The sequence below is a fragment of the Balaenoptera ricei genome, chromosome 1 (genome assembly GCF_028023285.1).
Source record: "Balaenoptera ricei isolate mBalRic1 chromosome 1, mBalRic1.hap2, whole genome shotgun sequence".
NCBI classification, from domain to species: domain Eukaryota; kingdom Metazoa; phylum Chordata; class Mammalia; order Artiodactyla; family Balaenopteridae; genus Balaenoptera; species Balaenoptera ricei.
The window spans coordinates 105,990,337-106,006,081 of NC_082639.1; the positions used below are offsets into that span (position 1 = coordinate 105,990,337).

Sequence of the window (15,745 nt, forward strand, 5' to 3'; positions counted from 1 at the left end):
AGCTGGGCCAATGAGATTATCTCACTGAGACGTTGCAACATGAACTGGGTGACCTATGGTCTGCATGTGGCCCTTATTTCCTGCTCATCCCCCCAAAGCCTCATTGTTCGATTCTCACTTGGCATCTGTGAGATACTTCTGTGTGCTTTCACAAAATTCTTTCTGCTTGTCTGTTTTGTAGTTGTTGTTTGCTTGTTTGTTGATGATTCTTTTAGCTAGTAAAGGTGGTTTCTGTGACTTGAAACCCAAAAAAACTTACTTAAGATCACAGGTATCAAAGGCATCAAAAGTGATCAAAAGGCATCAAAAGTGATTCTGGGTAGTGTATTGCACTTTAAGTACTTAGTGAGTGAGAAACCACAATTATAACCAGCAAATTGTAAAGCATCCCTCTATCCACACACTCACCCAAACCCCAACCTACCAACTCAGACTATATTATGAATGGGTTGTGGATTCTTATTCTAGAACTTGAGAGTCTATTCATAATGATTGATTGAATGAATCCTTTCACCCAGGCTCCTGGTACATGCCAGGTCTTTCTCCACCCATTACAGGCCAAGATCTCTTTATGCTGCCTGCATCTCTTTGCTTTAATTCTCCAAACAGCCACAGGAATGGATTTGGCAGTTTTCTGAGAGAACCAGGGCCTTCCTTCTCTATGCTGCCTGCACACCACTGATATTCACTGCTTGCCTTTCTCACTGACAGCTACTTTCACCTTGACTTCTCTGTCCTCCCCAGGGAACACACCTGACCCAACCCGGCGTAATGATACAGTCCCAGAGAAAACAAAGTGCTTGCCAGCCCACCACTCACCCAGGTGTCCAGTACATTTGTTGTAACGGGAACGACAGCAAAGCCTAAAACAGCCCCACCATTCTAAAGGCATCCATTCAATTGCTTGTAAATCTCTCAAATTTCTTTTCGTACTGCAATTTCTCATGTCGGGGGACCAGCCCGGAAGCAAATTGCTTTTGGAAGGTTTCACAAAGATCTATTCAGCTCTTTTAGTGAGTTATCTAAACGTGGGGAGGGGGAAGGCATTTTCAACTGGGAAGGCATGGGATGTTTCTCGTATGCTTGAGCAACTCAAAAAGGACTTTGTTTTCAAACTTGGCATGTACGAGTTCCTGGATGAAGACCAGGCCTTTGACAAGTTTGAAGAAATGGATTTGGAAATAACAAGATGAAATGAGGGCAGCTAACCTCCTCCCCCACCCCTGCCCCCTACACAGGCCATTTTCCTTAAATGGAGAATGAGTTCTCAATAAATCACTCCTCGTATTGGCAGGTTCCCTTCTAACAAAGGCACACACTAGTTAATCTTCCACGAATACATTTTCCTTTGATCGGGGACACAGAACTTCTCTGTCCATTAACCACAGTTGTGACCATAATTATTCCTCGAATAAATAAAACAGGATCTACTGAAACCTGTGAGATGCTGCTGCCTGAGAAAACAATTCAACATTTCCCCAGCAAGGAGCAGCATGCCCTCACGACTAACAAGCAGTCATTCAACTGGAGTCAGGAAACAGCAAGGAACTTGGGATGGGAAATGGCAGCTCTGCATTCTAACTGACAATGGAACGTGTTGCAAAGTCTCTCCTCTCCTTTAGCTTCCCCCCCCACCGCCAAATGGCCAAGGCCCACCAGAGAAAAATATCAGGAGAAAAGTGTCACATGAAAGATACTGGACTCTGAAACAGAGGAAAAACTATTGGAAGAACTGGAGGGAAGGAGGGAGGGAGGGAGGACCAACTTCATTAACCTGATTGAGGTGGAGGTTAAAGAAAAAAAGACAATCAAATGAAGCCACAAAGGCAAGATGGTTTTCAATTTTAAATAATAATTTCAATTTTTTGAAGTGGTGTGCCTCCTTTTAATGAAAAATACATACACAAAATCATCAGCTTTGCAAAGCTATTGTCTCTAATTTCTCTACTGGCTAGAGCCATCTGCCTCTGAGACATTTCTGGCTGTGGCTTTGGCTGAGCTTCTCAGAATCAGGACTATTTTTTAGGTATCTAAGCATATGCCAAGAAAGTCTGAGACATCTGCGTAAATTGTTTCTGAAAAACAGTGAAAACTCCAAAGGAAGTACAGCGTGGGCTTACCTGATGTGCCTGGCTGGCAGTTGCACTGGTAACCATTTACCAGGTCGATGCAGCGACCCTCATTCAAGCAAGGGCTGCTGTAACATTCATCTATCTGGTCGCTGCAGATGGCGCCCATGTACCCTGGATTGCACACGCAGGTGTAGGAGTCAATCCCATCCTGACACTGGCCATGGTGGCAAGGATCAGGGTCACAGTTGTCGATGTTCTCCTCACACAACACACCAGTGAATCCTTGGAAGAAAGTGTACCAAAGATGCTTAAAAACCAAGGCAGACATTGCATACCTGAACATAAATGTAGCCGGCATCCACTTATCCTACACATCCCAAGTCTTAAACAATTCATACTGCAGGCAATGAGCAGTTGGAACTGAGTATTTGCATTGATTTATAAGGCAAGCCTAGAGAGTTTTGCTTAAAATAAAGTTTTTCAAGTCAGATTTGTAGAATTCAAATCGCTTTTTCTAAATAATCAATAATTTCATTGCAGAGACACTTTGCATCTTCATTTCATATTGGACTTCAGTGAGGAATAGCTCTCAATATTTTTCCTTAATATATTTACCTCTATATTCCTTTCCTCCCAAACCCAACTGCATATACAGGTACTATATTAATGGTTTCATGTACCTTATCTTCCCAATTCTGACCTGAGACGACAGAGAACTTTTCTCTGTTCCTCTCTACCTCCCAGGGATCTATGCATATACAGTAAGTTTTTAATAAATACTTGTTAAATAAAATGAATGAACAAGTTATGACAGTTAAAAGAAAAGGGACAAATAAAAGTTCCTTTATTCAACATTAAATCCTTTTAAAAGACTCTAAGAGGGCTCTCCTCCCATTTAAACATGAGTTCAAGGTTTGTAAATTCTCTCCAGTGAAGGTTATTCTCCACAAGCATAATCTGGCCAGAGGAAGACAAAACCTGAAACCTCACAACCAGAGACAAACGTTCGTGAAAAGAGAAGAAAATTAAGTGGATCATCTGACAGGGCCCTCTCTAACTAGGCCTAATAACTGGTAATATTCCAATACTACTGAAATAGTAATTCTCTGTGTTTATTGTTATGACTTAGTTTGCTTTTCTGTGATCACAAAAAAAAATCATGCACATGATGCTTAAAATCCTTTAAGAATCCATCTTCTAAAATAAGAAAAAATATCTTGAATTATATTCATAACTCCTCTCTTCAACAGTCAGATGAAAAAAGAAACTGGGAATTCACCTTTTCTACTAATTTCTAGTCCTTTTCTACACAGTGATGGTCTGTGCAGAAGCAAATGTGTAATAAGGGACATGTGGCTTATTCAAATCCACTCCCAAATTAGAAATGTCGCCACAGATCAGAAATGTAGAATATTTGTAAACATTCTTTTTGACCCTAGTAGCAGAAGTCAGGAAAGAGGATCCAAACTTTCCCAGACAGAGCTCCCTCCCCTGTTCAAATACACATCCAACTCTCAAAGCATCAGTCATCTTTTATGCAGAAAACCTCTGCACTTGCACACCACTGCCCCCAGATTTCTGGGCCTTTGTTCGATCACTTGCCTCAAGAAACACAGAGACAGGTCTCCTGCTGAGAAGCCCCAGTGAAAAATAGCTTTCAACTGGAACTCTTCCCTTTTCCAAAGGAGTAGGTCAAGCCAGCTGGAAACTCACCGTTGCCAAAACCTGCCCCAGAAAGACAGGGGCACCTAATGGAAATGTCCAGGCCAGGCCACGATTGTGGTGAAGGAGGCGGGTGTCGTAGAGGAAACAGTGAGAGCAGCAAGAAAGAGGCTTGGAAGAAGCTCTTTCTAAATCCAGAGCAGCCCATGTTAATGGACTGGCCTGGCAGGGCAGCTGGAAGAGGACGGTCTCCTGTTTTGTTCAGGCAGACCTACCAGGGGAATAAGAAGTGAAAAATTCTTACCTGTGGCGCACTGGCATTCATAACCATTTGGGTGATCTATACACTTTGCCCCATTCAGACATGGGGTACTGGAACAGTCGTCAATATCGATCTGGCAAACTGGCCCAGTGAAACCTGAAAAGGGTACAGTGATGACACAGGTCAAAGGATTATCCTATGTCTTCCTTACTATGAGAATGATGCCCAAAGAGAACTGGGTTGTTATTGGCAGGGGTTATACCCGTGCGTCAGCAAATGTAGAATTATTCTCCCCAACAGGTAACTAGGATAACTTAGGGTGAGGCTCAGGGCATCAGAGGTACCTGTGTGTCTCTCTACCTTTTTCTTCCCAGCACAGATTTCACTTCTCGTTGAAGTAGGGACTGAATGGTTATAGGCAGAGCCCCCTAACAAGTGAATGTGGCTTCAGAGGAACTGGGACCTCCTCTCTAGAGAAACAAGAGAGGCTATAGACTCTGGCAGAAAATTTAGCATGTCTTCAACAACAGCTTTGGGGAGCAAAAGGAGAGACACAGCGTTCTCTGGAAAGAATTGCCTTGTGCTGTTTCTGTACCCATGGGTGAAATGTCTAAAAATAATCATCTCACAGAAAGGTTTCAAGAATATGACCCACAAGAAAAAATAAAATCCTGAATAACCTAGAACTAAGGCTTCCGTGAGGTATGAACTTTCCCAAATGTACACACAGACAGAGAGGTCATGGGTCATTCAGAATAGACTTGGACTTCTGGCCACAAAGGATTTGGAAGATACACTAGCTGAAACAAATCCCCCATTTCTGTACACACACACTCCTATCCTGAAGCACTCACTTTAATGACTTCCTCATGTACAGCCCACACACGTTCTCTCCCTCCTCCCTTCCCTGTGGTCAGTCAGCTTTGTGCTTTCAAAGAAAACAGGGGCAGGTGGTGGGCACTTACCAGGCGGACACAGACACTGGAAGCGATTGACTTTATCCACACACTGTCCATTGTTCACGCAAGGGTTGCTCTGACATTCATTTATCTCCAGTTCACAATGCACACCTTTGAAACCTGAACAAAATGGACCACACAAGTGGCTTAGAAAAAGACAAAGGCGTGTTCTAGCCAAGAAAGCACAAAGTTGCAAAGATGACTATATCCTCTATGAGTATGAACATTTCTGCAGAGGGAAAAGAGGACTCTGCTATGATTGGAAACAGTCACTGTGAGCACCAGCCAGACAGGGGAATATTCTGGGATATCCATGTCTCTGTGGAGAGGGGGAAGAGGTCACCTCCAAAGACCTTGGTAAGACCTAGCATGCAAACAAAGACTGAACCACATTCTCTGATCAGTCCAGGCTTTGCTTTCAGGACAGTGCCAGGTCCACAGGGTCCCCAGTCCAAGTTCCTAAAGACCAGCTGCGTCAGAGATGCTGTTCCTCTCAGGGTGCAAGTCAAGGTCAGGAAGGCCCGCCAAGGCCAGAGAGGCCAGCACCCTCAAGCAGGCAAAGCAGCCACTGGCAGCCGTCATGTTTAAGCTGGGTTTAGCTGTGCTGTCTGAGGATTCAGGCAATGGTCTCTGCAGAAGAGTTCCAGAGTATAACAAAGCATGTGTATCTCACTATGAGATAAATGGCAAGTTCCTATACAACTATGGGTAAAATTATTTTCTATAAATGGAATGGTATGCTATTTGTAACATATCAGGGGATAAGGAAAGCTTGCTATTTAAAGAATTTTTATGATAAATCCTTTATTAAATCGAAGTATACTTGCATTTTAAAAATCTTCTGAATTTTTCTCTCACATGTATCTGGGTTTTGACATAATGGGATTGCTTTCCATAGATCTAAGAATTCTAAGATGGCCTTACTCCTTAAGGGTCCCCTTAGCGGGGGATTAAATGGTAACAGAGCTTATGGAATTGCCACACTATACTGAGTGCTCTGCCTAAAAGAAGCACAGTGCAGTGCCTCCTGTCTAGATCCCACACACTGATGGCCCACGTACCTGGCATGCACAGACATGTGAAGCCTCCAATCTTATCCAGACAGGTGGCATCATTCTTGCAGGGGTCTGAATGGCACTCGTTGATGTCCATCTCGCAACGAGGCCCTGCATAGCCCTTCAGACACTCACAGTGGAAGGCACCATCTGTGTTCACACATTTTCCCGCATGCTCACAAGGATTGCTATTGGCTGGAAGACACAAGCACCAATCACCAGGATCAGAGCACTTGATGGAGTGTCCACAAATGTGGACTACAGAAGTGGGTCAGATTATTAGCATTAGGGCCAGGTCTTTAATAATCTGGTTCTCAATTTCCTATTTTCTTCTAATCAATCAATCAATAAGAAAGTAAGTAAATAAATAAACAAGATGAAGGAAGGAAGGAGGGAGGGAGGGAAGGAAGGAAGGGAGGAAGGGAGGAAATAAGGAAAGAAAGACAAACTAGGACAACCTCAACTCTTGTGAGTCTCTACTGTTCTTATGCCCAAACTGTCACTAAGGTAGGGCTTTATGTTAAGAGTCAAGTACAAACCTTCTATATATTTCAATTCCCAGAATAGAATACATGGTTACACTGAAAGGTTAGCTGTGAACAGTGGGCACATAACAGGTGAGATACGAGGTTTGGGTGAAACATGCTCGTAGAGTACAATGCGCTTCAGCTTAAATGCTTGCTGAGCTCGACAGACACCATGAGGAATCGGAAAGGTTCTGTGTACTCACCCATGGCACACTCATCCACATCTTCTGTACAGTCACCCCCTTTGTAGCCTTGTGGACAGGTGCAAATATACTGCCCATTCAGAGGGTTGGTATCACACAGTGCCCCCTTGTGGCAGGGGTTGCTGATGCATGCATCATCCAGATGACATAAGAGACCTGTCACAGGGTGGGGTAAGGAGAAGAAAGAGAAAATGTCCCTTACTTGGGGAACAATTTTCTCTTTCATGGAAGAGGGAAAACCTTATGATTGGCACATCAAAATCCAATATGAAGATTTAGAGGCAATTTCCTGGCCCTATCTCAGGGACATGCTGCAGCCAGCAGCAAAGCAAGGAGCTTCTGCAGACAACCCTGATACTCTGACCCTGAGCCCTTAGCTGGACCCCTCCCCAAGGGTAGATAAAGTGAGGCCATAAAGTGAGATGGTTAGATGATGGAGACAGGAAAAGGGAGATATACTTCCCATTGTGCTGTCACGTTTAACAAATAAAAACAGAGGACCCCCAGTTCAATTTGAATTTCAGAGAAACAACAAATTATTATTTACTATATGTCCCAAACATAACATACATCCTATGTTTTATTAGGCAACCTATTTTCCCAAGATCATGCTACCTGATGATCTTGGGGCCACCTGCATTTCACTAGCCTCAGAAGAAAAAACCAGCTGAACGTCATCAGCCTATACTCGGGCAGCTTTTTAATAGTGTCAACATGCCTGGCTCAAGTGCCCTCAGGACTCTGAAGATATTACTAGGCCCCATGTTCTGCATAGTTCACATGGGAACTGGAATTTCCAGTCTGAAATTAGCTTAAGAAGAGGTGACTAAGGCTTCTTCTACAAAGCTGGAGGTGGGGCTTTTGGAAAGGCAGAGATATAAGAACATTTCAAAACTGCTAGGCACAAAGTTCTCTCACTAAGCAATCTCCTTCCATCACATTCCTCCCTTCATCGCTCTATTCCTAGAACCAGAAGCTGTTAAACTGAAAGGCTAGAGCAATGTTAACTTTGGAGTTGGTAAAAACCTTCCCTTAGAGGACAATATGGAGAGCTGGAATGCACTTAATTGTTTCCCTCTTGCCAACTTTTTCTGAGTAAATGGATTATTTCTTCTTAAAATTAACTGCCTACATCCATTTGTGAGTAATTTTGCCTTAATTTCTGAGAAATTCATCTTAATTTCGGAGTTGCCTTTCAGCTTAAAATCTTAAGGAGGGCTATAGATGTTCCCAAGGCAATAGTTGCTAACTTTCATTTTGGGGGGATGAAAAACTGAGGTACACAGAGTTGAGAGCCAAAAGTCCTAAGGAAGAAGACTAACTTCACAGCACTTTGGCTGGCAATTACATTTCCAGAAGAACATCTTTGAGAGGCATGTTCCTACAGATGGAAATTAAAAGGACATACCCCGATAGGGATGAAAGAGAAGGAGGCAGAAATCCCGACTGCTCACCAGCCCTCTCCCGCATTTCCAGCTCTGTTCTTCCGCTGGCCTTACCTGCCTTTCCTTCTGGGCACATGCAAGAGAAGGAGGCCACACGATCAATGCAGGTGGAGCCTGGAGTGCAGGAGGCGAAGGCGCAGTCGTCAATGTTCTCACTGCAGTCATCTCCACTCCAGCCATTAACACACACACAGCCATAGCCCCCATTGCGGTTGGTACAGGTGCCCCCGTTCTGACAGGCATTGGGTTGCAGCAGGCACTCATCCACATCCTCTGTGCAGAACTGTCCTTTGGGGGGAAAAGTGCCTTTGATTAGGGCTCTTAAGTCTCAGAGGATTAGTACCATACCAGCCCCCACACACTCTTCACCCTCATGTGACCTGCCTGAAATTGAGGCAAGATTAACTCACAGCACACCAGGTCCTCACATGAATTTTAAGGCCACCTTGAGACAGCCATATAGTTATTCCAGGCAAATAATTTAGAGGATGCAAGTTGCCATCCCTAGAAACTCTGACACCATGAAATCTAGCCAACCTATCAAAGAGAAAATTGAGTCTTATAAGATCCTTAAATCTGATTTGGTTAAATCCCTGGGACAATGAATACATAAGTGAGAAGAGCAAGGAGAGAAGGGTCTAAGAGATGAGTACGGACAAGAATAATGAGAAGCAACTTAAAAATCAAAGCTTTAGGGCTACTGTTCTATATCTTGACCGTATCAATGTCAACATCCTGTTTATGATGCCGGATAGTAGTTTTGCAAAGTGATGTCACCATTGGGGAAGACTTGGTTAAGGGTAAACAGTATCTCTCTGTTAATTCTTATAATTTTGTGTGAAACTATAATTATCTCAAAATAAAAGGTTTAACTAAAAATAATGGTAAGGGCAAGCAAGGGTAGAGAGAAGAAATTAAGGAACTAAGGACAATAAGAGCCATGGTAAAATATGAATGTGAAAGGCAAAGCCAAGATGATGAGACTGGAGCAAATACTGGATTAGTGGAATAACATGTGGGAAGCCGACCTTATGTAATAGAAGATGGAAAAGGATTAGTTTGTTCTGCCTGAAAAAGCAAACAGAAGGATGATAATAAGACCACTTCTGAATGGACTGCAGGTCACTACGAGAGCAAAGGATGGGGGACTATGGCAAAGGCTCTTAGGCCCAGTGACAATCGACTTATAAGCACGGAATTTGTGATTAGCAAGCATTTAGTGCCAGGCCACCTGAGTTGTAAAACAAACTGATGAATCTTTCTTATCAGAGGTCTTTTAATACCAGTTTAGGGAGCTACCAAAGGGCATGAATATTCAGATCATATGAATTCTCTAAAACAGAACATGACAAGTGGCTAAAACCCAAAAAACCTCAAGGTGTCCTTAATTCTTTCTCTGTAAAAATCTCACTGAATGACTCAAAAAGGCACTCTGATGAAGAGGCCTCTTAATGACAAAGCACAGGACTTTTATACTCAGAAAATGCCAAGGCTAGACCTAGTCCCCAGATAACAATTCAACTTGGCTCAAGTATTTTCAGAGTCTGCAAAGTGCCCAACTGTGTAGCCATCAACTGCTAACAGAAGCTAGTTGTGTCTGATCCAACCTAACTGACCACCTATTCTTTACTCCTATCTAACTGATGCATCCATTATTACAGAACCAACATCATTCGACTGCACTTCTTTGATTGCACAGCAATCTCCCATCACTTGGCTGCAAGCAACCTCAGTTCAGGAATATTTTTTGTATTCCCAGCTAAGATCCCTCTACCTAAGACGGCAGAATGGGTGTGTGGGCATCTCTGGAACTCTGTGCTCAGGACCCTGCTTCTGTGCTGCTCTCCTCACCCCACTTCATCCATATAATTCTTGAAGGAGCCACCATGTCTTTACATGATCATGCATGCCTTCCTGGTCACAGCTGACTGATCCAGGATGGGCATCTTATACAAACTGTCACTGTGTCTCTTTTCCAAACTTTTGGACTAGAGACCCTCTACCACATGGACCAAAAGAATAACATGACCAGTCTACACACAAAATGGTAACAGTGAATCAGAAGTACACAGAAAAGAAAAATAGAACCTGGTGGCATTCAAGTTACTGATTCCAATTGTTCCCAAAGACCGACTCTTCATAAGTCCATTCAAGAGCACAGCCATTCTGAGAGATGTCCCTTCCAACAGGTTTCCCTAATTTCAGATGGGGATCTGTCAACTGCAACCTGCAGTATTAACTAACACAAAGTGAGTGAGCGAGTGAGTGAGTGAGTGCAGGAGCAATCATTTCCCCAGGGTAGACGATGTCATTTAGTATAGAAAGCTTTGCTCCCCTACTTCACTGGCAGAAATGCTACCTCAGATTAAAGACAGGTGTGTAATTAAGATGCAGGTGGGATTTAGAAATGAAAACATAACCAAGAAGCAGGTGAAGAGTTTCTGTAACCTGGAAATTACTGAGAGTCTTGTCTCTTACACTTATGACTCAAATACTGTGCTATCGTCAAACCAAACTGACTTGCTGAATGTGAGAAATTTGGATGTTATTTTTCTTTCTTATTGGCTCTGTGATAATTCTGAGTATAAGACACTGTGATTTTAAAACATCTCATATGTATTTCGTATGCATTATAATACCCAGACACTTAAATATTGTAATAAGACACACTAGGTTAATGAAACAATGCTTGGAATGGAAATTTTGTTCTCTTGGGAAAGGAAACCAAGAGTCACTGATTGCATACTATGAACCAGGCATTGTGCTTGAGTTGTCACAATCATTATCTCATTTATAGTTGAGGAAACGGGCTCAGAGAAGTAAAATAACTTGCCGGTTGTGAGGCAGGGAGTGCAGGAGAGCTGGGATTTAAACTAGAGCTGCTGACTCTCAAATTCGTAACAAAGACTTGAGGTGTGAATCTCACCATATCAAAACAATCTCTGTGCATCTCAGTTTTCCCAAGCACACAAAGGCATGGGGAAGGAGACAGGACAGGAAAGGTGAAGATTAAAATCATGACTCGCACCATCAAATTACTGGGAAAAATTATGACTTCAAATTACTGTCCAAAAATCAAATGTATTTTTTGAGTACAGTTGACTGTTTTTCTAATGAGGTTGATTTTTGAAGGTTAGATACCTTCATCAAATACCTTAGGTGTTTGGTGTTAGATACTGTTAGAGAAATCAAATCTACAGAGTCAAGAGAATACTGGCTTATAAATAATCTGTTATAGAATGGATCATTTTTCTCTAAGGTTCAGGCACATTTCTCCAGAACAAAACCCTTCCCAGGCATACTTATGCCATACTTTTTTCCTCATTCCAATTCTAGCAACCAGTCATTACATTCAGAATATAAAAACAGGAACCAGGGTGCCACTAAATTGCTTGTTCCAAAATTCCCAGTGGAAAGTCTGCCAACATACTGCACTTCCTTCATGTCACCACCCCTCTTGGCAAAGGAGGAAACCAATGCAGAAGCCTAAAAATAAGAAACGTGAGGCTGAGAAAGGTTAGGTAACCACCAACCCCACCATCCCCGCCCAGAGTCATAAACTGGTATGTCAGAGCACTATCATTCAAACTCAGATCAATTTGACTCTAAAACTACTGTTCTTTCTACTGCAGCACAGTTAACTATCCAGCCCTGGGTTTGATCCACAAGATCTACAGACTAAGTCCCTGATCCTAGGGTCTTAAAGCACACAGAGAAGGCATGGAAGCATGAGACAATAAAAGAAGACCCTTGGTAGAAATGAATAAAGACAAAAAGTCACTAAGTATTGAAATAGGAAAGTTTCTTGGAGATCTACTAGAAGGGCTGGGTCCATTGTCTGAGGTCATTCAGCTTTTCCCACTACTCCATGGCAAGAAAGCGTCAGCCTGGGCTGGAGGAAGAAGGCTTACTCAGGTTGGTAGGGTTAGGTCTTGAAGACATCAAAGTGACTGGAGTCTATTCTTAGTTGGGGTTTGAAATGAGAAAAGGCTGGAGACCATTTGAGGCTTTGAATTCTAATATGAATTCTGAACTTGATACAACAAGCAAAGGGAAGTCATTGTAGGCTCTCAGGTGGGGGAAGGTATGATCAAAGTTGCGTGTGAACATTGGTCTGCCAGTAGAATACAGGAGGGACTAAAAGCAAATGACTTTCTTTTGGTAGGGAGAGAAGGAGAAAGCACTAAGTTAGGAGCTACCTAGCATATAAAAGCCTCTGGTGAAAGGGGAGAGCTGCGTCTTTCCACGCCCTACCTAGCTACTACACCTTCAATCCAAACAAGTCTCAGCATGGGTCAGCACACAAACTCTGCTGGTGGACTCCCAAAATATGTTGCACAAAGCTCGGTTAGGCAAGTTTTTGAGGGCATCAATTATCCCTCTTACTAATTTCACCTGCCAGGTATTGCAGGCTACTGGCATCTGACATTGGGACTAAGGCAGTGGGCTATTAGACTTTTCCCATCTCCTATTAGAAAGGAAACCACTTGTTTCTAGAAACTACTTTCTCTATTGCCACTATGAGTCTGTGCTAACTTGGTATGAAATGCTACACTACCAAAGCCTTGGCTGACACCTTAAACACTTAGAGCCACCTGCATATACTGATAATTCTCTGGGTGATGGCTTTTGTTTCATAAATATATCTCAAATCTCTATCTTTCCTTCATATATTTTACTCTATAGCCACAATGGTTTACTGTTGGCTCCTTAAGCATTAAATTCTTTCCTACCTCAGAGCCTCTGCATATCCTGTTCTCTTCACCTCAAATATCCTTCCCCCTCTTATTCATATGGCTAATTAATATTTCATACCTTGACCTTCCTTATAATTTAAGCAGACCTCCAAGCTCACACTCCTCATTTTTCTCCTTCATTGCACCTACTCCATTCAGTCTGTCTTGTCATTTATCAAACGGTGTAATTTTATATTCATTTGTGTTTTGCAGTCTCTGTCTCTGTTAGACTATAAGCTCCATGAGAGCAAGGACTTTGTTGGCCATTCACCTCGGTTTACATGTCAGGCACTGTACCAGACACTTAGCGTCAGTGGTGAAACAGACCTTAGATTCAACCTAATGTGCTCATTTTACAGACAAAACTAGGACCAGAGAGGTACAGTGACTTGTCCACATTTACACAGCTAGTTGGAAGAAGAATTAGAAATAGACAAAATTAAAAACGGAAATCAAGTGCTGAAAAGGACATTGGGGTGTGAGATCACAACACTTCAAGTGAGTCTTCAAAATGACTGTTGAGGGAAAGGGCAGGGTTGAGAAACATACGGGAAGAGCAAGATGCCTAAGCAGTGCTACAAATGAAGACAATACAACTAAGAACAAGTATGCTATTTTATATATAGTAGTGTATATATGTTAATCCAGCCTCCTAATTTATCCCTCCCCCCCCCACCCCCCTTTCCCTTTGGTAACCTTAAGTTTGTTTTCTATGTCTGTTTTGTAAATAAGTTCATTTCTATCTTTTTTTAGATCCTACATATAATTGATATCATATGATATTTGTCTTTCTCTGTCTGACTTACTTCACTTAGTACGATAATCTCTAGGTCCATCCATGTTGCTGCAAATGGCATTATTTCATTGTTTTCTATGGTTGAGTAATATCCCACTGTATATATGTACCACATCTTCTTTATCCATTCATCTGTCGATGGACACTTAAGTTGCTTCCATGTCTTGGCTGTTGTAAATAGTGCTGCAGTGAACATTGGGGTGCATGTATCTTTTCGAATTACGGTTTTCTCTGGATATATGGCCAGGAGTGGATTGCAGGATCATATGGTAGCTCTATTTTTAGTTTTTTAAGGAACCTTCATACTATTCTCCACGGTGGCTGTACCAATTTACATTCCCACCAACAGTGCAGGAGGGTTCCTTTTTCTCCATACCCTCCCCAGCATTTATTATATGCAGACTTTTTCATGACAGCCATTCTGACTGGTGTGAGGTGGTACCTCACTGTTGTTTTGACTTGCATTCCTCTAATAATTAGCGATGTCAAGAAGGACCTACTGTATGGCACAAAGAACTGTACTCAATATTTTGTAATAACCTATAAGGGAAGAGAATCTGAAGAAGAATATATATATATATATATATAAAACTGAATCACTGTGTTGTACGCCTGAAACTAAAACAATATTGCAAATCAACTATACTTTGATTAAAAATAAATAAATACAATATGACACAAATGAACCTATCTACAAAACAGAAACACACTCACACACAGAGAACAGACTTGTGGTTGCCAAGGGGGAGCGGGGTGGGGAAGGGAGTCTGCGGTTAGCAGATGCAAACTGTTATATATAGGATGGATAAAAAACAAGGTCCTACTGTATAGCACAGGGAACTATATTCAATTATCCTATGATAAACCATAATGGAAAAGAATTTTAAAAAGAATGTATACATATGTATAACTGAATCACTTTGCTGTACAGCAGAAATTAACACAACACTGTAAATCTACTATACTTCAATAAAAAATAAATTTATTAAAAAAAAGAAAAACAAGAAAAATAAGTATGCGGTATTGATTTTGTAGGAGTGGGGTCACTTTCATAATGATCTTTTCTTATTGCACCGTCCTATGGTCTTAAAAGCAAAGGATGAATAAGTAAGACTATGGGCAGTGCCTGTGTCAGAAAATATAACAGAGTGAACCCAACAGGACTGTACTGAAATGGAAACTATGACCTGGGCCTCACGAGCATCAAGTTCTAGCCATGTGAGCTGAGGACCACTAAACAGACACCATTTTATGAGCTGCAAGACATCGGGATACAAACAGCTCATTATGGTTTTCTCAGGACACCACAAACAAACCATCAATCTGACTTGGAGTTACAAGTGACTGGGAAACAAGAGGAGGAAGGGGAAAAAAGGAAAGGAAAGAAATGGTCGCTGAGCCTTGCACTTCTGGAAGAAGCCCTCCCCTCCTAGTCGCCTCTCAACTTGGCGGGGGGAAACCTTTCACCACATCAATGGCCCTGCTAAGGGGCAACTCTCATTAGCAATAACAATCACCACGTGAGGAACATGTAAAAATGAGCTTGGCTGACCCCTGCCCTGACCCTGCTACCTCCTCTTCTTTGGTTAAGTCAAGAGAATTTGGTCTCCAATACACGCTTCCAGCCAGCAGTCACCTGGGCTCCTGAGTTGGGGAGTTTCATCTTTTCATATCATAGCAGGGCATTCTTGTAACCTGTGTCCTATAAACCTTCTCCTCTACACAAAGGAGAGTTTCCATTCTACTCCTGAAGTGAAAGGGCAGAGGACAAGCCTGACTATTCTACAACTTCCCAGGACGAAAGATGGTTGAAACATTTTGCACAAACACTGGAGTCTACAGGGTCTGCCTAATGAGAGGCTGTGTGCATGCACTAACGTACAAGCACACACATGTATATATGAGGCTAGGGTTACAGTGGCTAAGGGGATCCTGTAGGTGTGCGGGATACACATGCAGATAAACGCAAGAATCTCAGTGAACGTTCCCATGAATCCTAGACACCATCATCTTTTTCACACTTCCTCA

At 42.3% G+C, this 15,745-nt stretch overlaps 1 protein-coding gene across 1 annotated transcript in view; it reads right to left on the bottom strand.

Annotated features, from left to right (window-relative positions):
* NOTCH2 (notch receptor 2) overlaps positions 1 to 15,745 on the bottom strand; it is a 180,676-nt gene that overhangs the window by 52,733 nt on the left and 112,198 nt on the right. The window contains exons 6-11 of the mRNA XM_059929082.1: positions 8,240 to 8,473; positions 6,741 to 6,896; positions 6,017 to 6,205; positions 4,962 to 5,075; positions 4,039 to 4,152; positions 2,121 to 2,354 (exon numbers count right to left, since the gene is read on the bottom strand). Coding sequence (XP_059785065.1) covers positions 2,121 to 2,354; positions 4,039 to 4,152; positions 4,962 to 5,075; positions 6,017 to 6,205; positions 6,741 to 6,896; positions 8,240 to 8,473 — 1,041 coding nt within the window. The remainder of the gene's footprint in view (positions 1 to 2,120; positions 2,355 to 4,038; positions 4,153 to 4,961; positions 5,076 to 6,016; positions 6,206 to 6,740; positions 6,897 to 8,239; positions 8,474 to 15,745) is intronic.